This window comes from Coenobita brevimanus, chromosome 12, assembly GCF_032717465.1.
Source record: "Coenobita brevimanus isolate Jiangsu-jjx chromosome 12, ASM3271746v2, whole genome shotgun sequence".
NCBI classification, from domain to species: Eukaryota; Metazoa; Arthropoda; class Malacostraca; order Decapoda; family Coenobitidae; genus Coenobita; species Coenobita brevimanus.
Genome location: NC_136965.1, coordinates 6599069 through 6623156, shown reverse-complemented (window position 1 = coordinate 6623156; position 24088 = coordinate 6599069). Strand labels below are relative to the sequence as shown.

Genomic DNA, 24088 nt, shown 5'->3' with positions numbered 1-24088 from the left:
GGCGCTGTGTACTGAAGTGCTAATAGTTGTACGCTTAAAATAACAGATTGTATAATAAGTCATGTGGGAAACTGTTAACATTTAAAGATGAGAGAGAGCAGGAGATGGATGTGAAAGTCAACGATTATAAGCTTAAGAGTTGTTAATGATTGTAGTGAAGCTTGTGTCAGAGTATACGGTACGTGGTTGTCAAAGCGAGTGGTTTCATATCAGTGGTGGAGTAAGACAAGGATTTGTGATATCACTAATTCTGTTCAATGTGTATATGGATGTGGATACGAGAGATCTAAAAACTAGAGTTATGGAGAGAGGCAGGAGTGTACTAATGAATGGTGCAGGTTGGAGTATCACACACCTGATGTATGCAGATGATATTGTGCTATTTGCGAGAAGAGTGAACAGTAATTTTCCAGGCAAGCAGAGATTTGTTGGTGACTGTGAGCATCGTGCCTTCATGGTACATATAGATAAAGAGTAAGGTGGCGGTTGTTGAGAAACAAGGTAACCTATATTATAAATGGAAAAAGACTTAAATTGATGAGAGGTCTGAAGAACGTCGGTGCTATGAGAGAGATGCAAATGTGCAAAAGAATGGGAAGCTGGCGTGGCACAGGAGTGATATTGGCAGGTGCTTTGTAGGCCCTGATACCAGATACCTGAGTACGGCATGAAGGAGATATCGTACCCACGTTAACATTTGGATGCGAGACTGATGTGCCAGGAAACTGAAAAGACAGGCTTTAATGCGGTGACTTGGGATTGCTGAGAAATGTGTGTGGAGTGTGTATTGAGTGGATAGGCTAAGAAATAATGTGATTCGTGAACGATTGTGAGTAAAAAGGTTTCTGGACAACTGAGCTGAGAAGAATGTGCTTGGATGGTATCATCATATGGAGAGAAGTTTTGCAAAATTTTGGTGAAAAGGGAATATGTGAGTAAGGTTAAAGGTGGGAAAAGTTGTGGTAGGTCAAGAAGTTGGCTAGAGATGGTGAAAGAGTGTGCAAGAGAAAGAGGTAGGCGGCTGATAAGGGATGGAATATGACACGGAATCTAGCTGACTGGATTACGAAGGAGTGCATCACAAGGGTTTCGTATCCCCCTTTTAACCTGACAATCCTCTGATTTGCTCTGCCTGATAGGTAATGATGATGCATCATGTGTAAGGTGTACATACGAGGTACATCCAGGTTCCCGGGTGTTTCTGAACCGTACCCCACCCCACATACTGGTAAGAAAACAGACGGAATGATGATGACGATGAAGGTGGTGGTAATGGTGAAATAACTGTTAATAACTAGCAAGTTTTTACATAGGTTAAAGGGGCAATACGAATATATTTTTTCTTGTAGTCACAAAGATAGACTGTATATTAAAAATTAATTCTGTACACAGTAAATCAGGCATGTACAGTATAATGAGTCAGTTACTAAGTTAATTTACTGTCTACAATTGATGGCCTCTTCAGACTTTCTCCAAGCGCTCCCAGACTCCTTGAGCCACATCTGGCTATCAGTTTGTGTGTGTGTGTGTGTGTGTGTGTGTGTGTGTGTGTGTGTGTGTGTGTGTGTGTGTGTGTGTGTGTGTGTGTGTGTGTGTGTGTGTGTGTGTGTGTGTGTGTGTGTGTGTGTGTGTGTGTGTGTGTGTGTGGTTATGTGTGTGCGTTAATATTCAATAAGGTTAAGACTACATCAGCCTGATACAAAAGGAAGTATACAGTAATGAAGAGTGTGGTCTCACCCATGGTAGGATACAGCGGAGGTGAGGGCGGTCAGTGCCAACAACAGTAGTGCAGTGAGTCTCATCTTATAGGAAGTGTAACATTCATCTTGCACCCAAGCCTTATATATATTACAATGACCAGGGAGGGGAAGGGTGAGGATGGGGGCGGAGTGAAGTGATGAGGGGAGGGGAAGGGCACGAAGAGGTGAGAGAAAAGGGGGACTGGGGAGGGAGAGATGAGGGGAGAGGGATGGAAGGGGGAGGGGAGGGAAGGGACAGTGTACTCGTAAAGAGGTTGGATGACTAAGTGTACGGAGGGGAGGGGTGAAGCAAGAGGATAGACCAGGAATGGGGGGAAAGGGTTCACTGGCCTTAATCTGGGTGACTTTCTTTCAGATGCGGGATTTTTGAAGAGAACATTTGTCTTTTCCAGCGACAGTCACGAATATCGAATGTTACTTGTTTACCTAAGTCACTGCTGACTTGGAATCAAACATAAGATGATTTCTAGGTCGTAACAAAGCTTTGTTTTTTGAAGGATGGAAAAGTAGCCTGGGAAAGTCCTGTAAAGTCCTTTGCTTGTCCTTACTGTAAAATAAAACCTAAGCCCCGTACAGCAGGCCTTGATAACCTTTCTAAGTCGGGTGTCCGAATTATGATTTTGGTATCCATCCCCCGGTCACTGTCCTCTTGGAGAAAATCAAAAGATATTTTTTACTACGAAATCCATGCTTGTTAATATGAGTTTGTTGGCGTTTATTTTAGTAAGTATTACAGTAACACAATACAAATCCATACAAGTAATAATACGTGATGGTCGATGCCATATGTTGTATTACTGAACATTTTTACTGGCACCGCGATGCACTGGAAACGAAATCTTATCCTTGCATTGCGAATCGAATATTATTGCTACATGATCAACTGTTATGGAAAGATACACAGATAACTGACCTTTACTTCCCCATAATTCGTACGTCAAGTAACAGAGGGAATGAAGATGTATTCCACTTCAATCAGTGTTACTGTTTATGTGAGACTCTTGGGTTTGCATATCTTTGAGAAGCCCGTCAACATTTTGAGGAATATTTGATGTTCCACGCTACTCCATCCAAACATTAAGGATTACCAATATATTTCCTAAATAACAAAAATACAATAAAAAACATGAAACATAAAAATAAATCATAATATTTTTGGCATTACCAATGGCCTTAATAATACAGGTGCACCGATTCATTGCCAAATTTACAAAGTCGTAGCAAACGTACTTATAACTGCTCAGAGAACCAAATCTGGTACATGAGCACCAAAAACGTTCAATTACTGACATTCTTCAGTCCAGGTGAATATTCATGTATTTCAGGGTTCGGTTGGCCGTAGGAAGGGTGCACCAGGGCAACATACAGCCTGCGTGCCACAGTTACCCTTGTCTGCCCTTGTATGAATTTAGGTTTGCTAATGAAACAGACAAATCCAGTCACTTCCCTGTCGTAACTCATACATGCTTTTGCAGGAAGGCCAAGGGAAGCAGATGCAGCTTCTTTCCATCACTCTTATTCTGCCTGCAACAACAAATCAAGGGTCGTATTCTGATTGGCTAAAGACATTTTGTAAGGCATCATCCATGGCGATATATTTTGCACATTACACCTCCATATCCTGTAGTTTGTTACTGATGTCGATTGTCAGTAAAGGTATTAGTAACATATAAAACAATGTAAATGTGTAATATGCAAAATGAATCACTGAGGAAGAGGTGCCACGAGGCCAGTGAGAATGCACTTGTTATTAGAGTGGCTCTTAATTTTAAGTTTACATCATGAACGCTGTGTTGTAGCAGTAAATTAACACTGCCACATGACCATATGATGCCACTCACGAGATGGTGCTGTGGAAAGTATATAGGGAAGTAGCATTGTCTTTTTCCGCCTTTGAACAACGTGAAGTTAACCGCAAACAGACGAAAATCTTGGTCAAGTTAAGGCGAAAGAACTATAGTTAAGAAGAATTTCAAATTGGCCTCCAATCTTGTCTTCGTGTGGCGTGTGGTCAGACCACCGAGTCGTCATCAACAGGCCACACTTCTCCTCCAGACCCTGGCCACTCCAGGGGACCCTCATTCTACTGTTGACGAACCTTGCCAGTCTATTGGACTTTCTAATAACTCTTTCCCATCTCTGGACCCGCCAGAAGACATGGAGTGCTGGACAGTGTGTCGACCATAGTCTTATGCACTATCTACCCAGCTGAAGCAAGGGTAAGGAGAGTTTTCGAGAGAGATGTCCTAAGCCCTCCAAGAAAACTTTCAGTCCCACTACTAAGACCAAGCCTGGCGTCTTTTTACCTTATCATTGCGAGGACATTCTTGTACTGAAGCTGGCTGAATGTATTTCCTTCAGGGTCCAGAATGCTTCTAAAGACGGACCTGCTCAAGGCTTTTGGTTCATCTACAGTGTTTGTCCCATAGGCAGATGGATTTCACCTCGTTGAGGGCAGGGATGCAGATGAAAGCTCCCACGTCCAGGCCATCAAAGCTTTGGCTTCCAAAGAAGTGTACGTCACCCGTCACACCACACTGAGCCAGACTCGAGGAGCACTCTTCTCAGGAATTTCCACAAGTACACGGAGTTGGACCTCTTGGGGTAGCTAGCTAACCAGGGGATTGTGAAAGTTGTGTGGACCAAGAAGAAGGGAGACCGAGTCATGACAGACACACTTCCATTAATTATGACATTTGACCGGTTGACATTGCTCGATGCCCTCGTGGCAGCTTGGCACCGTCGTCGGGTCATAGCCTACGTGCCAAAGCCTAGGAGATGTTTCTATGGCCAAAGAATAGGTCATGTCAGCCGGTCCTATTGTCAAAAACTGCTGGATGTCCCACAAGTGTATATCAGCTGTGGTGGTGATTCTCATGGTGAGATGGATTGCCTGAACCCCCACCCCAACCCTCTTGTGTCAATTGCCTTGTGCTTACCCAGTTTCATCAACTCAGAATGACCCACATAAATTTGACAATGAGATCCTGTCTGTCCAATCCCGTGAGAGGCTTTCATCAGAGGAAATGGACAGCATGAGGGGACTCTTTATCCACACTGGGGTCACCTTTGTTTCGGCTTTCTCACGTCGTGAAGAAACCCCAACATTGCAACGGAATAACCCCTCATGTTTCTCCACCTGCCTCTCAAGGCAATCGGTTGCCACTGGGGTCCCGGTCAGTGACACTGGGGGAGGCAGTTTTCGGATGGGGAGGGGGGGATCGAAAGTGGGATTACCCTCCTCTGTCCACGCTTCCCAGTACTGTACAATGACCTGGAGACGGGAAAATCAACAGCTGGACGCACGTTGCTTTTTTCATGAAGAAGAATAGCCATGGGAAGATTCAGCAATCTCCTTCCCTTGTGCTTCCTGCAAAAATCCACCTTGATAACAGCAGTCAACAGGTGACGAATCTCAGCCTCGGTTTGTTATATCTTGAGACAGGTTAACGCTCTCACTGCCATGACTCACAGTTTTAGTGCCTCACCCTTCCCGCCTCCACACCATCACTGGACACTCAGCTCATTGCAGACTTTATGATTTTTTTTTTTATTATTTATTATGGTCATCGATTTCAGAGATCATTCCTCAAGTCCTAGCAGTCCTATTACATGACACACTCCTTCATGTGTCACTATCTTGGCACTAATGTCTACGGTCCATATTGAATAAATTACATGCTCCTTCTCTCTCACTCAGGACAGATGTTGTACTAATAGTGCTTATTAATGTTGTTGTTATTGTTGTTGTTGTTGCTTATTCTCGGTCTGTTTGACCGAACAGATCCGTCGACAACAGGTAAGCAGCTGCTCTTGTAGGGACATGCTATAGGTAAAGTCGGCCACAGTTCTGGCTGGTACAGACAGCGTTGCAAGCTCCCATCTTCACAGGGAGTGAACCACAGGTGCTTCAGACGTCAGGATTTGGAGCATAGGGAGGGTAAGGAGGGGAGGATGTTGAACAAGAGGGAGGGAGGTAGGGAGGGGGAGTGTGGTGACTAAGGGGAAAGGAGGATAAGGATGTAACGTTATCATCATCATGCAATCCTATATTGCCCCATGAGGAGCGTAGGATGGTAATGTTATACAATAAGTAAATAAAATGATGCAACGTTTTGTCCAACAAATTACATGTCCACGCGGTGTCTCTTTTGATTCGGAAAACATTTATTAGATATACCTTGTCCTGGACGGAATAAAAGTATCATCGTGCCAACACTACTCAGGCCACGCTTACCCCCACTTGTGCACAGGCAGACAGTCCTACCTCTGACTTGCATGGTTTCCACCTCTCACTTTCCCGCCTCTTACAGCACCACTATGAGAAGACGAATTCATTCCTATGCAGCTAGTGACACTTAACATCACTGAGTTATGTAGAGCTTAAGGAACCTGACACTTCTGCCTTTTGTTTGCATATACGTGGTTTGCAGATAACACTCGCCATTTTTTTTTCCTTCTCAATATACTTCCAAACTTTTATTAACCAACTAATGAAGGATTCGTCGTTGACAATGTTGGAAGTTATGAGCACGGTTGAGATTATCCTGTGGTGGGGAGTGAACTTCATCATGACTTCATTATAATCAATGAATCTGGTCTTAAAGTGCTTCTCATTCCCTGTCCGTGTTTAAAGTTGCCAATACGCGATCAGCTTACGCGCGAATTTCAAAACACTGCCTACTGCTGGGGAATGGGATCAGTGTGTAAGGGAGCTGGATCCTGTATCAAATAACTTTCATATGTTTTCTTTGCATTATCCTTCATATCTCTAACACAGACACCTGCCAGTGGCCATCCCTGCTCCCAGCCCCACGCAGACAGTCAGACATCGTGCAGTGGCTTATCCACACATCTATTTAAATGTCAAAATGATGAATCTTTATATTACATTAACTGTTGGTTGTGAAAATATTCACATACCCAAATAACTTCCTCCATTCGCTGTTCTTAAGGGAAATGTTAGTTTATTATCTGGGATAATATTTATCGGCAGAATAATATAATGGAAGTATTTAAAATGATGTTAATGATAATAATAATAATTCATCCATCCATCCATCATCCAATCCTACGTTGCCCCATGAGCAGCGTAGGAGCCCGGGGCTAGGGTTGTTGGTCCTGACATTTAAGTTGAAAGTGATATAATAATAATAATAATAATAATAATAATAATACAGCTCCAATTATTATTATTATTATTATTATTTTATTATTATTATTATTATTATTATTAATGTTGTTGCTGTTGTGTTTCCTGTTCTTTTTATTATTACTATCATCATCATCATTATTATTTTACGCAAATGCGAGTTTTATGCTTTATTAAGCTCATGCCCTTCTGTGTGTGTTTGTGTGTGTGTGTGTGTGTGTGTGTGTGTGTGTGTGTGTGTCTGTCTGTCTGTCTGTCTGTGAGCGAAATACGTCAAAGACTTTTAAACAAACTTTAACCAAACTCGGTGGAAGGGTTGAGGGTTAGCCTATGAGTAAACCTTTTCTAGATCAAAGGTCAGGGTCGCAGTGCTAGGTCGAATGCTGACCTGGTAAAGTCCTTAAGCAATTTTTGGCCATTTTAGGTCAAACTTGAGGGAAAATGTTGAAGTTCAGGCAGGACTGAAGTGATACGTTTTTAGAAGACTCAGTCAGCGGTCAGGGTCACAGGGCAAGGTCAAACATCGACCGGTAGGTGTGGGTGTTGACAAAGTAATTCATACAGTTTGGATCCGATTTTAACCAAACTAGGTGGAAGGGTGGCAGATCAGCGAAGGAGTGTACTTACTGTTATGCTAGGTGTTTTTAGGGCGGCTTCCCGTCTTAAGAACGCCTGGCCTAGTATTGGGTTGTTTTCAAAACCTGGGTGATACCACAAATATAGGAGGAACAGGGCATAAAAACTCAAAGCAACACCTTACACGTATATTCACTAAGGGTCTACAAGGACAGTACGATATCTCACAATATTATTGATTCATCAATTCTGGGGCTGCTGAATAGGGGTGAGTGTATCTTGCAGGATACTTGACAGACACAGTTCACGATTCAGGATGGTACAATTCACAGCACAGTTCACAGTGCAGGGTGATACAGTCCACAGTACAGTTCACAGTGTAGTTCACAGTATAGGGCGTTACAGTTCACAGTGTGATTCTAGGAGCCTCAGGATATTTATTTATATTCAGTCTCTAGGAACACTGGCTCCGGGTTACGTGAGAGTCCGTAAGTCCAACCTTGTGATGATCACTGGAGGGGAGGGCACTGACTTGACTTTGTTGCAGGGAGCAGACAGAGAGCGGTGGGGGGGGGGGGAAGAATCTAGGTTGGCACAAGTGCAAGGAGGGGGAGGCGAGTTTGTTGAATCTTAATTTCACTACTTCGGGTACGGGAACCTTACTTCTATCACACTGCACTTTAAGTCACTGTCTGATCACAGTCAGTTAATGATTTCACTGTTGGCACTTCCGCTGTATATTCTCGTACTGTTACACACCTGAATCACTTTAGAGTCCGGGCAGTTTGACGTCGTCCCCTGTGGGCGTGATGAAGGGCCCCGGGTGCTGGGGCTGGGGACAGAAGTCTGGCTTGTGGGGTAGGGGCCAAACAACACCTCCAGACGCCTTCTGAGCCGCTGGGTGGGGGGTCCACGTCGCCTTGGCCAGGAGTGGGGTGGTTCTCGCCCTGGGGAGCCAAGGGCGCCATCAGGGATCTGGGGGCTGCGGTCCATTCCAGGGTGCTTTGCCATCAGCAGGGAGTTGCAGCATCGTTCTTGGGAGGGGTCCATCAGGGGCGGGTCCTCCCCAGGGGCAGGCTGCAGGGAGAATAGCCCTTGGAACAGTACAGGGCCGTGCCACCAGGCTGTCAGTGGTGGACTCCCTGGCTGGAGACTGGTACTACGGCAGGTGGACGTGGTAGGACGATGTGCCGGCGTAGAGTGGCTAAAGGCCGTCTCTCATCTGCAGGCGTGGCAGGAGGCTGTCACTGGTGTCTTGTCCTCAGGACCGCTACCGACTCTGTGGGTAGTCCTTGTGGAGCGGCTTGAGGCTGTCTCAACAGTCAAGTGGCTTGAGGCCGTCTCGTTTGTGGAGTAGCTGGAGGCCGTCTCGTTTGTGGAGCGGCTTGAGGCCGTCTCGAATGGGGAGTGGCTTGAGGCCGTCTCAGTAGTGGTGCGACTTTAGGCCGTCTCTGTAGGGCTGTAAGGAGCATAGGATTCAGCTCCACCCCGATCCTAACGCAGGCTCGGCTGGCGAGAAAGTAGTGCGCCTGGGCTGAGGTGTACGGGTCGGGTCGGTTCCAGGAAGTAGGGGCGCATGGCTACCTGGGACTTGTGCCCATATGGTACGGACGCAACGTACGCTGCATCGACCCCTCTGTTGTCGCCCCTGGGGGTGTCGTTTCGTCTTCCGCTGTTATCGTGTCTTCTGCTGTTATCATTTCACTTACTGTTTTGTAGAAAGTAGGTCAAAGGATAATGTAAAAGAGTAAGGGCAACTGGTGCAGTTTTATCCTGTATAAACCAAAGTCTGTGGAAGGCTTGAGGATAAGGCAAAAACAGGATTCAATTTGTTAGACTAAACAGTCAAACGTCAAGGTCACAGGAAAAGGTCAAAGTGCAAGAGTACTGAGCAAGGCTAAAGCAAACTTTTGCTATGATTTGAAGGATTAAGGATAAGACAAGAACGAAGTAATTCAGTTCTGAGAACACTCACTCAAAGATCAAGGGCACGAGGGAAGGACAAATCTTGGCCCTTGTGTCTAGTTGACTAAGCTACTTGAAAAAAGAAAAGAAAAACTGAGCCAGGTTAAGGTAAAAGACGTATATGTGGCTGGCGGTGCACTGGCTGGGAACACATCGGATAGGCAACTCTTTATTTCGGTCACCATCACCCCAGAGACTGTGACTTTGAGGTCAAGGTCCGGGGAAGGCTGGGTTAGGCTTCAGGGTCGTCAGATAAGTGGCATTGAAGGCTTAGTAGCACCTGTTCCATAGCGATTTATCTCACATATTATGGCTTAACATTCTCTTACACGTTATTGTGTAATGTGAAATGGCCGGGGACAGGGCGACATGAAGGTGATTTGTTTGTGGCCACCCCTTGCGGGATTATGGCGTCTGGCAATAGATAGATAGTGTAATGTTAAGAATAGATCACAAAGAAAGAAGTGTTACGAAATCTGGACAGCCACTTAGGATGCGACCCTGATTCACGTGTAAGAGATCCAGAAGGAAGGAAGAGAAGCACAAACCATGGAGAACTATCAAACGGCGTGTCCAGAGAAATGGGTTAAATATTTACACACCATCCAACCCTTCCACATGCTGGCTCCATCTCACAGCCAATACCAAAATAATCTGCCTCTCTGTTTTAGTGGTTGGCCTGACGTGGTTCACTCACGTCTGAAGTCAATGTGCCTATCTATATATCTATCTGTTTATCTACCGGTCTGTCAGTCATTCAGTCCATCTATCTTTAGCCAGACGTTTGAAAACCGAAAAGGTTGCCCACAAACAAATCGACTCCATGTCACCCATTCCATTACCAGGCTGTCCTTCTTCCAACTGACGCCTTCTTTGAATCTACCTCTCCATCCCATCCCTTCACCTCATCCTCGTGTTGTTCCACTCTTCACTTACATAGACTCTCCTAGTCAGTCTCTCATACTCCATGCTTTCCACATGGCCAGACCATCTCAGGAAACTACTAACACTTTCCAGGACATCCACATCAACATCACAATGCTCCTGAACTTCCTCATTTGTCTGTCTGTCTCTCCACGTAACTTCACACGCTGCTTCCAGATAACCCATTTCCACTACTCTTGCTCTTGACTCGTGTTCAGATTGATGTAGGACAAGACATAAGTAGATCAATAAATAGATAAAATGGAAAATAAATTAAAGACGTTCTGTATTTTTTAAGTATTGTGTATTTCCTTTAATCAATTGCCCGGTACAGTGTGGAAGTCCATCTGGTTGACGGTACAGTAAATGATTTATCTTATTTACTGAGATGACTTGTTTTATATGTATTACTTCCTGTTGACAATTTTTTATTCAATGGAGGGTCTGTAACTATGAGGGGCTGGTAGAAGCTATAACTAATACTGTCAATGTCTCTCCTAAGCTGACAATAATCAAGTGAAGGTATTAGGATTGAAAGTAGAGTGACCCAGTTCCCTCAGGTGATGTGTTTCCTTTCTGGGAGACTTTTCAAAGTGAAGGGGTCAGATATAGCCTTCATTTGGTCCTTCAATTATAGACTCCACCCTAAGCTGAAAAAATAATCTAAAATGATAAAAAATAAACCACCAAAATACGTCACATAATTGAATGGAAAGACAGCATTAACCGCACCGTATTACACTCATGTGGCCAATATCACGTCTGCCTTTTCTTTTTCTTTGCTTTAGCTTCTAGATGCTTTTATTTTCCAATGGAGAGGTTTTTCGAATGGTAAAAGTCATCTATACCTTTGCTAAGTTGAATAATTGGTTTGAAAGTACCAGCAGTGAGTTACACCAATACGTTGTCTTAATGTAGGATTAGTTGTAGCCATGACACCAACCAATGTTTCCTCTCCTGTGGGTAATATCTGTGCCTTTTCCAACCAGAATACAACAGTGTGGAAGTAACACTGATAACCGGCATTTAAATGGCCAAGGGTTTAGATGGCAGCAGCAGCAGCCACGATACCAGCGAAGGTTTCCTCTGCTGTGGGCAGGATCTCCTCTTCAGGGAGTAGGAAGCCCCAGGTGCCTTCGTCCCGCAGCTGGATGGTGTTGACGTACGGGATATTGGCAATTTCGTAGGCCCAGTCGTAGCTGGCACCAGACGTCACATCTGCCGTGCAATGCACATACTTGTTTATAATACATTCCCTGTCTTATCTGTTTTTACAGGAAGAACTACATCGTGCAGTTATATGGTGTTTATAATACATTCCCTGTCTTATCTGTTTTTACAGGAAGAACTACATCGTGCAGTTATATGGTGTTTATAATACATTCCCTGTCTTATCTGTTTTTACAGGAAGAACTACATCGTGCAGTTATATGGTGTTTATAATACATTCCCTGTCTTATCTGTTATTACAGGAAGAACTACATCGTGCAGTTATAGAGTGTATGCTTATTGGATATTCCAACCGCCTTAAGCCCAGTCGCTCTCCCTCATGGCTTATTTCACCATATCCCACCTTAATAATGTTATTGTTTATTTTCACATATGCCACCTTAATATTATTGGCCAGAGTCTACAAGAGTTACCATTAACAAAGAATGACAATTTTATGAAAGGAACTAAGTTTCATAATTGTATGACTCATTTATGGCAGGCAAATCCCGAGGAAACAACTAATACTGAATATGTGTTGTGATATTTAAGTGGTATACAGCAAGACCGCCGTGTTACCGTGGCTGTGGACTGGCGAACAAACCACTGCTTTGCGGATCGGGTACAGTCCAGAGCCCAAAGATTGTTAAAATGACGATTATTGGAAGCGGCAGCTGCTGCTCAAAAGCCTTGACAAACCGGGGAATGACCAGTAGGAGAGCGAGACTGGCTGCTGTTCCGCCAAGATGCAGACCAGCAACACTCAAGCCACCACCAGTCATCTCAAAAAACAACAACAAAGAATAAAATACTGCTGTAGAGGGGTTTCCACACGAGGCGAGAGTTTATCACCGATACTAAGGGCACTAAGGTAAGTTAACATGCAGTCAGTAGTAAGGTGTGGTAGGGAAGATAAATGCTTAAGAAAGAGGTTTAGGAGAGACTCCTACACTGATAGTGATACAGGCGGGAGACAAATGGCAGTCCAGTACTTACACATGGTGTTGGCGACGCTGCCATAAGTGTAGGGTGTGCCAAAGACGTCCTCCAGCGCTTCCACACCCGCCTCAACAACACGGATCTGACAACACAGGCACCGTATGAGTACTGACACCACCATCACTACACCTCCTTCACCTTAACTTGGCCAAAAATTCTGTCCTTTTGTAGCTTGCTTTACGTAGCTCAGTGGCAGAAAAAATAAATGCTACGGCTGCACACCCTTTCCATAGTAATGTTCAGTGATGTGCATTGTGTTCAAGACGATCTAGTCCTCGTACACGATATTCAGTCAAAATGGAGAGATGTCAATTTTTAGGCCAAGTCAGAGCTGAGTTAAATGGCTAGACATTGGTGATAATAATACACAAAATACGTCATTGTAGTGAAAGGATGAGTACGATATTTTGTCATCATCCAGACACACAGATTGAGAAGACAATTGCAGGAGAACTATCAAGCATAATGCACAGTGAAATGAACCACATAATTATCAGTGAACCCTTCGAAATTCTGCCTCCACTTCAGTCAGATCTCTCTCTCTCTCTCTCTCTCTCTCTCTCTCTCTCTCTCTCTCTCTCTCTCTCTCTCTCTCATTACCTTTGGATGCACATCAGATACACCTGTGGAATGGAGCAATTTTGTCGAATGTAAAGGCAAAATGCATATCATACTTCCTTCATCCAACCATTGCGATCCCTTGTCAATTCATTTTCTTCACCAGGTTTAATTCTGTGCTTTCTGACACACTCATACACCATATCCATCCACCTGCTTGACCTACCAACCCTTCTGCCATAAAACTCACTCACGTATACCCGTTTCACCATCCTGTCTACCAATGCCTCCCTCATAAAACACAAAGTTACCCGTTTCACCATCCTGTGTACTTGATGCTCTCTCCATATAACCATACTGACCAACCATACACACTTCTAATCCATTAATAACATACTTCCATTCTCCACATCTTTCATGAATCACTGTGGATCTCTTACCCTATCCAATCAACGCATGCAACATACATTTATTACCAGTCCTGTTTCCACTGCTCTTACTCCTGTACTCACACCCATGACGTTGGCCTACTCAGGTCACACTTTAACTTGGTCCACATTTTCATCCTTTTTTTTTTTTTTTAAATCTTATTTAACATTGTTCAGTGGCAGCAAAAAGACAATACTGCTACCCTACACTCTTTCCATAGCACTGCATCGTGGAGAGATGGCAATTTTAGTCCAAGTTAAAGTGAGACGAGTATAATTGATATATATTACCATTTCGTCGTAGTCGTCGGGTAAGGCATCGGTGTAGCCGTAGGGAGTCATCCAGTGCTGGGAGTAGGAGTGCAGACTGTAGAACACGGTGACGCGACTGCCCAGGGCCTCAATACCGTCCCTCACTGCCTTCGACTCATCCTCCGAGAACGCTTCCGGGCCTGTACGGGATAGACGGGTGTTTGGCCACTTTGATGATTACCAACCACCTCTTCCTCAGCGATTTGTTCTGCACATAGCCACTCTGTACACCCTTGCGTGTTACTGATGCAAACAGTGTGGATATTAACACGATATTAGCTGCCTGATGCCGTGCTAGTGTGCCTAATCTGATATCATCCTTGTCATGTGTAGTGGATTGGGTGCTGTGGGTTTATCTCAGGTTTTACTGCCACTGTTAAACTATGTGATCCTTTCATAGTTATTCCTTTAGCATAAACACTATCTCTCTCTCTCTCTCTCTCTCTCTCTCTCTCTCTCTCTCTCTCTCTCTCTCTCTCTCTCTCTCTCTCTCTCTCTCTAAAACATTCATAGTCCTTGGTACACTAAGGGGGTTGTTGGGTGCTCATGGCTCTGATGCATTTAGGTCGTCACATGCAAACCCATTTGATTGCCCTGAATTTTTTTTAATATACTGTTGCCTTGTGATAGACCTGAGGATGTTGACCACTAAAAAAAGGGCACATCATCAGCCTGTGGGGATTCACGTGACACCCTAGTCGTCAAAATCAGGCCAGAATTAAAGCCTTTACAACGCCAACAAACAGACGGACAGATGCAAAATTCTTCCCTGCTCAGTTGGACATCGAGTTTGTGTTTGGGAATGTAAATAACAGTCCAGAGTATGCTAAGGTGTATGCAAAATAAATTACTCAGAAAGAGTTGCTGCCAAGGCTCCTCTCACTTAGATCACGGCCTTAATAGCGATAAGAAGAGAAAAATACAAAAATAAAAGAAAACTAATGCTTTATTAGTGACTGATGCTGATGATTTAAATATTAACGAAAGAGGATGAATACTAATTTGTTTTTGATGATGGTGGAAAGAAAGACGCGCAATGTAGTTCGGTTCCATTTGTTTTGTTTCCTGCTAAACAAGATGAAGCAGTCAGAGGTTGCCACACCCGCGCCCCACCATCAGTGTAAAGGCTGGTTCGCACGATCAGTGGCCACCTGTGGTTTTGGAATATGGTTTGGGTAACATGTTGGCAAATACTGGTGTAGACGTAATGAATTGACGCAGCTTCCCCGCTTGTGATTACTGTTCTTCGTGTGATTCGTCACGTGGTTTGAAACTTGAGCAGCGTGCTCGGACGCGACACGCACCAATTCTTCAGGTGAATAGAAAGATCCAACGTTTGACCCTGCCCTGTGCCCTTGACCTATGACTATTTTCAAATTCGAATCACTTACCTGATCATCATTAACAGATCCACCAAGTTTGGTTTCAATCAGATACAAAGTGTTTGAAGGTGACCTGACCCAGTGACCTCGACCTTTGACGTATATTTCTTAGAATAAAGTAATTTAATCATCTCTCAACCTTAAGCCCTTCCACCAAGTTTGGTCAAAACCGAATCAGATCTGAGTTAAGAGGCCTAACATTTCGCTTTGCCTTGTCACCTTTACTGATGACCAGTTGTTCTCAAAATCTACTCACTTCACCATTTCTCATCCGTAGCCTTTCCACCAAGTTTTTTTTTTAATCGGATCAAAATTCTGAGTTCACCCAGACCTATTGTGTATGACCCCGTCGGCCAAAAAATAATCACCTGTTCCTCTTGTTATCCTAAATCATTATGCCAGTTTTGGTGTAAAGCCAGCCAACAATGTTTTTTATTATCTTGCTCACAGACAGACATACAGATAGACAGACAGAAAAGAACAAAGGTGACCAAACACTGAACCCCTTGGCGCGTGGGTGTAACAGCCTCATGTTTGGTGCTGCATCCCAGTAAGGTGTGGAGGCTGCCCATCACAACTTCCTGAGGCCTAGTACTTCAGTATGCAAACTATGTCCATGTAGCAAAATACAAATGACCTACTGAATAATATTAAATGCATTGATACGAAATACATCATTAGGAATGAAAGGTATTAAGAGATTCTGCTAAAAGCATAGGAGAGTACGGCCCTTGACCTCCCTCACCTTGGTAAAGCTCAGAACAAGGTTCATCAGAAGCTCCGGGTTCACCGAAGGCAACCTCAAAGTTGCGGTTGACATCGACACCATGACATTCCACGACACCTTCATGCGGCACACGATTTTTGCGCCACAGCCGGTCCTGTGCGAGGAGGAAGAAGCAGAGGGATTAGATTTATACCTGTCAACTGCACCAGAGTTATTCCATCTACCTGTGTATAGCCACAGGCCTTATTGCAGTGGCCATTTTTGGCTAACATGTTAGCTGTTTTTGCTAATCGAAACGGTTAATGAAGCGATATACTCAACGGGCTCCAATTGTTCGACTTTTTTCGCTTCAGTTCTTTTTTTTTTGTCCTTTGTGGGATTATTTGACGTTGTAAGTGGTCGCAAATATGTTTTCAGACATTAAATAAGCCTCATCTAGCGCCTCCTTAGATATATTGTGAAAGATACAGGGTGTTTTATTAATGTGAACCATTGTTGCTACGCATGACGAAATAATACAAACTGTAGCCTATACGTTATATTTTTGTTAAGGTAGAAGAGATTAGTTTCATATCTAAAAAATCCTTTCCGACAACCTACATCATCAAATCAACCCACAAAGGATTTCAAAAGATTTGTGAAAAGAGAAAACCGCCAAAAAAAGAAATCCCATAAAGTAAGTGTTAACCAGGCGATCATAACACTGGCGTGTTTTGTTGGCACGCTGCCTAACAACAAAAAACACTAGGTAGACGGAATTCTGCACGGAATCTACAGTAAGAGAAGCTATGACATTCTATCCTGTGGGTCTTGCAACTTCTATCAATTGGTATTGTTCCTCTACCATACAAATAATACATTTACTAAGAACAGAAGTTGCAAAAGAGGACTTCGTAAAGGTCGCTTGGTGAACATCCTACAACGAGTCTGAGTAATGATTTTACAAAACATTTAAGAATTAGAAGTGATTAATCAGCATAAGATTTTTATATTATTACAAACATCATCGTCATAATCAAAATAGTAACCAAAATGACAGGGGTTGTGAAATATGGATAGGGTTTGACTTACGCTGTTCCAGGAATATTCGTAGCCATCGGGGTTGACAACGGGTATGATGTGGAAGTCGTATGTGTCAAGGAGTTCTGTGATTTCACTCTTGGTGCCGTAGCCGGAAGTCAGCTCGTCCAGGATGTATTGGCAGACGGCTGGAGAGATCCATTCACGGGCGTGGATGCCACAGTCTATCCAGATCACCGGTCTTGTCTCACCGCCGTCACTTGACACCTGAAAGTGTTAGTGTACCAGACATGTAATTACCTACTCGAGTAACCAGTAGTTTTAAAGGAGAGTTTTCACTGTGTTTTAAGCCGGGTTCATGTCTGGAACTTTGCTGTTTGCCGTCACTCACGCTGTGCACTGAGTTCTAGTCAACCGCTGAAAGATGTGTTCAGTATTGTCTTATCTGACGGCAAGTTACCTTAATGGGTTCATTGGACGCATGTCTCGCAGCCATTCGTTAGCCAAGCACATGACACCATGGATGGAGGCAACAGGAGTGTACAGATTTTATTTATCTATTGCTGAAATGATCATCGATATAAATGTTCAACAATAGATGGCAAGAGCTTTATTGACAATGACGTAAAATTCTTTAGACGTTTTTCATCTTTTTACACAGACGAGGCAATTGTAGTAAAGAACAGCGAGTTACCTTCACCACAAGGACTTGTCAATTTCTCCTAGTGTCTTGTACTAAGTTTATGTAAAAGGAGATATAATGGAACACAATCCTAAATGTACAATAATGAATATACAGTTACCTGAGCCACAAGTATCTCTCTGCCCTCGTAGGTGGTGCCGGCAGAAGAAATGGTCACCAGTGAAGGGAATTCCTCCTCAACACCTTCAAGGATGGATTCGATCTGTGAACACCAGGTTACCAAGTGAGGCTACTGGCATCATGTAATATACACGATCAAATTTATCAGTCCTTTGAAGGCAATAACAACTGGAGACCTATCCAGCAGGTATCATGGCAACCCATGTATTACCAGTACAATGATTATGAATGATGAAGTCCAATTTGTTCATTTATATTATAAACAATATACACCAACGCCTGACAAAAATTGGAAAAAAAAGGCAGGTGGTTCAGTACGAATCTTACTACTTAGTATTGAATGTGTGACTGTAAATGTGTGGAGTCAACACTTAATATTTTGCGACTGCCCACGATATTATGTAAGGCGTAGGAACTAACACTTATTATTGAATCACTGACTATAAATGTGTGGAGTCAGCACTTAATATTACCACACTGCACCGTGATATTATATGCCGTAGGGACTAACACTTACTATTGAATCAACGACAGTAAATATGTGGAGTCAGCACTTAATATTACCACACTGCACCATGATATTATATGGCGTAGGGACTAACACTTACTATTGAATCAGCGACAGTAAATGTGTGGAGTCAGCACTTAATATTACCACACTGCACCATGATATTATATGGCGTAGGGACTAACACTTACTATTGAATCAGCGACAGTAAATGTGTGGAGTCAGCACTTAATATTACCACACTGCATCATGATATTATATGGCATAGGGACTCACCTCTTCCAGGCTGTTGTAATTGTTGTGGTCAAAGGTGCGGGGCAGCGACTTCCTGACGGGCCTTTTGGCTGCTTGCTCATCGATGATCCTGGACACACAACACTCAATTATATCATCCACACTACACACTCCAACAACTATCAGTAACTACACACTCCACCATTACACATAACAGCCATTACACACTACACTCTACACACTCCAACCACCTTCAGTAACTACACACTCCACCATTAAACATAACAGCCATTACGGACTAAACTCTACACACTCCAACCACCTGACATAAACACTTTATCATCCTTCAACACACGTTAGAATAACCCTCCACTCATATCACTCTTTTTCATGTAACTGTCTTTCATATCACTCTTTTGCATATTGCTCTTTTTTCATATTGTTTTTCTTCATATTTCTCATTTTCATATTACTCTCATATTATTCTTATGTTACTCTTTCTCGTAATACTCCTGCTACATATAGACGATTTTTGTCTGCTGAAGAAATGTTTGTGGAATTACAGGGTTTGGCTAGAACCCCCCAAAACCGCGTCAAATACATCCTCGAGCGTCAGGGGTTTATGAGTAGTCGTAACACCTTCTCCCTTGTGAATTATCTTCCATTATTACGGGCGAACATTCTCTCGTGTGTTATCTGTATCTTTTATAATAACATAGATTGCATGAACAGCAAAGTAGAAAGTGTTAAGTTGTCACATGCAGAAACAGAATTGTTAAAGACGAGGTGCTAGTAACGTCCTCAACCAAATGCAATTTAACTTAACGACCTTTGGAGAGAGAGAGAGAGAGAGAGAGAGAGAGAGAGAGAGACGCATCGTCCCGCCTCGGGTTAATTTGGGCAACTAGATGAGGCAATGACGATGATGGTGATTGACTCATGCCTGGCTGTTTGTGACTTATGTTTACTGGTCATGCAACATCCCTCTTTAGCACAGCTGCAATGACTGTGGCAGAACTCTTGTTGACTATGATTTCTTAACACTTCCTCTTCAGCGATTGAGTTTGCATACTTAATCTTCATATACATTTATTTTCCTGATGCAAACTATTGTATGTCGATAGACAATATACAATAACACACGAGAGTATTAAGGAGGGGCAGGTATAGGAAATTGCTATACAATTATGAAGTCCGCTATGTTAGGAACAAGAGGAGTCACTAGTGCAGTGAGTGTGACAACATTGGACAACAGTGCAGTGAGTGTGACAACATTGGACAATAGTGCAGTGAGTGTGACAACACTGGACAACAGTGCAGTGAGTGTGACAACACTGGACAATAGTGCAGTGAGTGTGACAACATTGGACAATAGTGCAGTGAGTGTGACAACATTGGACAATAGTGCAGTGAGTGTGACAACATTGGACAACAGTGCAGTGAGTGTCACAACACTGGACAATAGTGCAGTGAGTGTGACAACACTGGACAATAGTGCAGTGAGTGTGACAACATTGGACAATAGTGCAGTGAGTGTGACAACACTGGACAATAGTGCAGTGAGTGTGACAACATTGGACAATAGTGCAGTGAGTGTGACAACATTGGACAATAGTGCAGTGAGTGTGACAACATTGGACAATAGTGCAGTGAGTGTGACAACACTGGACAATAGTGCAGTGAGTGTGACAACACTGGACAATAGTGCAGTGAGTGTGACAACACTGGACAATAGTGTAGTGAGTGTGACAACATTGGACAATAGTGCAGTGAGTGTGACAACACTGAACAATAGTGCAGTGAGCGTGACAACATTGGACAATAGTGCAGTGAGTGTGACAACATTGGACAATAGTGCAGTGAGTGTGACAACACTGGACAATAGTGCAGTGAGTGTGACAACATTGGACAATAGTGCAGTGAGTGTGACAACACTGGACAATAGTGCAGTGAGTGTGACAACATTGGACAATAGTGCAGTGAGTGTGACAACATTGGACAATAGTGCAGTGAGTGTGACAACATTGGACAATAGTGCAGTGAGTGTGACAACATTGGACAATAGTGCAGTGAGTGTGACAACACTGGACAATAGTGCAGTGAGTGTGACAACACTGGACAATAGTGCAGTGAGTGTGACAACACTGGACAATAGTGCAGTGAGTGTGACAACACTGGACAATAGTGCAGAGAGTATGACAACATTGGACAATAGTGCAGTGAGTGTGACAACACTGGACAATAGTGCAGTGAGTGTGACAACATTGGACAATAGTGCAGTGAGTATGACAACATTGGACAATAGTGCAGTGAGTGTGACAACACTGGACAATAGTGTAGTGCGTGTGACAACATTGGACAATAGTACAGTGAGTGTGACAACATTGGATAATAGTTCAGTGAGTGTGACAGCATTGATAATAGTGCAGTGAATGTGTCAACATTGGACAATAGTGCAGTGAGTGTGACAACATTGGACAATAGTGCAGTGAGTGTGACAACATTGGACAATATTGCAGCGAGTGTGACAACACCGGACAATATTCAGTGAGTGTGACAACATTCAACAATAGTGCAGTTAGTGTGACAACATTGGACTCACGCCTGTACGTCGGTGATTTTGACTTGGACTGGGATGTGTTTGGCTTGGAGTCCACTTAGGAAGACTTCAACGAGGCTGGGAGGAACCATGACGTCGACAGGGACTCCCAGGCCATGAGGTTCAGTCCACTGTTGCAGCTGCAACTGCTGCACTGCTTCCTGCAACACCTGCGCCTGAGCTGTTGTATGTGGGGTTACACTCACAACCTGGTACCTGAAACACACACATAGATGTACATGTACATTTACTGTTGCAACTGCAACCGCTGCACTACATCGTGCAACACCTGCACGTCAACCATGAAATGTGGCATTACACACAATCTTGTACCTGATATCGCACATACACGTACATATACGGGATATGCAGCATCTCACATTCACAACATTGTACAGTGACCCAAAAAAGTACTCGACCTCTGTGGCAGATGGTTATGGAGGGACCAATGCTGCCAGCGTTGTTTCAGTAGGGATGGTATGCTTGAATCGTATTTGCATTTCATACTAAAATCGTCACAGTGTTCAGATTTAGTGACTGTAACATCAATGAGCACTTAAAAATACTTATCACATTTGTATTCAAACAGTGTTTAGTATGGTGCTAAAGATTTAGACTCCAAATTAGAATCAGTATCTAGCCCAGTTGCTGTGTTGCCATACAGGCAGCAGGAATATTTACAGTGTTAGAAACATAGGAATGATGCTTTGTATCATCCTTGTTGCGCGGTTTGATATTGTGTCACGTAGCGTACTGGGATCTATCAGGGTCGAAATCATTATAAGGTCGACGCATGTGTATACAGCATATATATATATATATATATATATATATATATATATATATATATATATATATATATATATATATATATATATATATATATATATATATAACATAGGCTTTACTGACATCAGAATGCTTGAAATCATTATCAACGTGGCGCTGTATACTGAAGTGCTAATAGTCGTATGGTTAAAATAACAGATTGTATAATAAGTCATGTTGGAAACTGTCAACATTTAAAGATGATAGAGAGCAGGATATAGATATGAAAGTCAACGATTATAAGCTTAAGAGTTGTTAATGATGGTAGTGAAGCTTGTGTCAGAGTATACGGTACGTGGTTGTCAAAGCGAGTGGTTTCATAGCAATGGTCGAGTTTAACAAGGATGTGTGATATCACCAATTCTGTTCAATGTGTATATAGATGTGGATATGAGAGATCTAAAAACTGGAGTTATGGAGAGAGTCAGGAGTGTACTAATGAAAGGTGCAGATTGGAGTATCACACACCTGATGTATGCAGATGATATTGTGCTATTTGCGAGAAGAGTGAACAATAACCTTCAGGCATGCAGAGTTTTGTTGGTGACTGTGAGCATCGTGCTTTGTTAGTACATGTAGATAAGGAGTAGAGTGGCGGTTGTTGAGAGAGAAGATGACCTATATCATCAATGGAAAAAGACATAAATTAGTGAGAAAGTTTAAGTACATGGTTGCAATGAGAGAAAGTGATGGTAATGTGCAAAAGAAGGGGAAGCTGGCGAGGCACAGGGAGGAATATTGGCTGGTGCTCTGAAGGCCCTGATACCAGATACCTGAGTACGGCATGAAGGAGATATCGTACCCACGTTAACTTATGGATGCGAGACTGATGTGCCAGGAAACTGAAGACAGGAGTTAATGCGGTGAGTTGGGGTTACTGAAAAATGTTTGTGGAGTGTGTATAGAGTGGATAGGCTAAGAAATAATGTGATTCTTGAATGATGTGGAGTAAAATGGTTTGTCGACAACTGAACTGGGAAGAATGTGCTTGGTTGGTATGGTCACGTGGAGAGAAGTTTTGCAAAATTTTGGTGAAAATGGAATATGTGAGTAAGGTTAAAGGTGGGAAAAGTTGTGGTAGGTCAAGAAGTTGGCTAGAGATGGTGAATTGAGTGTCCAAGAAAGAGAGGTAGGCGGCTGTTAAGGGACGGAATATGACACGGAATCGAGCTGACTGGATTACGAAGGAGTGCATCACAAGGGTTTCGTATCCCTTTTTAACCTGACAATCCTCTGATTTGCTCTGCTTGATAGGTAATGATGGTGCATCATGTGTAAGGTGTACCTCCGAGATGCATCCAGGTTCCCGGGCGTTTCTGAACCGTAACCCACCCCACCTACTGTTAAGAAAAGAGGCGGAATGATGATGACGATGATGATGACGATGATGGTGGTGGTAATGGTGATATAACTGTTAATAACCAGCAAGTTTTTGCATAGGTTAAAGGGGCAATACGAATATATTACTTCTTGTAGTCACAAAGATAGACTGTATATTAAAAATTAATTCTGTACACAGTAAATCAAGCATGTACAGTATAATGAGTCAATTACTAAGTTAATTTACTGTCTACAATTGATGGCCTCTTCAGACTTTCTCCAAGCGCTCCCAGACTCCTTGAGCCACATCTGGCTATCAGTTTGTGTGTGTGTGTGTGTGTGTGTGTGTGTGTGTGTGTGTGTGTGTGTGTGTGTGTGTGTGTTAATATTCAATAAGGTTAAGACTACATCAGCCTGATACATAAGGAAGTATACAGTAATGAAGAGTGTGGTCTCACCCATGGTAGGATACAGCGGAGGTGAGGGCGGTCAGTGCCAACAACAGTAGTGCAGTGATTCTCATCTTGTAGGAAGTGTAACATTCATCTTGCACCCAAGCCTTATATATTACACCGACCAGGGAGGGGAGGCGTTAGGATGAGGGGGAGTGAGGTGACGAGGGGAGGGGAAGGGTAGGAAGAGGCTAGAGAAAAGGGGGATTGGGGAGGGAAAGATGAGGGGAGAGGGATGGAGGAGGAAGGGGGGGGATGGGATAGTTTAAAGGTCAAGAGGTGGGATGAGGAAGTGAGTGGAGGGGAGGGGTG

General features: G+C 43.2%; 1 protein-coding gene across 1 annotated transcript; it reads right to left on the bottom strand.

Moving 5' to 3' along the window:
- Window positions 1-11419: 11419 nt before the first annotated feature.
- Window positions 11420-23847, bottom strand: LOC145413849 (carboxypeptidase B-like). The gene is made up of 9 exons (XM_080283519.1): window positions 23783-23847; window positions 21180-21392; window positions 18620-18707; window positions 17816-17917; window positions 17064-17279; window positions 16011-16146; window positions 13863-14023; window positions 12583-12667; window positions 11420-11595 (listed from the first exon to the last, which is right to left on the bottom strand). The coding sequence occupies exons 1-9, from the start codon at window positions 23845-23847 to the stop codon at window positions 11420-11422; spliced, it is 1242 nt and encodes a 413-aa protein (XP_080139645.1).
- Window positions 23848-24088: the final 241 nt, after the last annotated feature.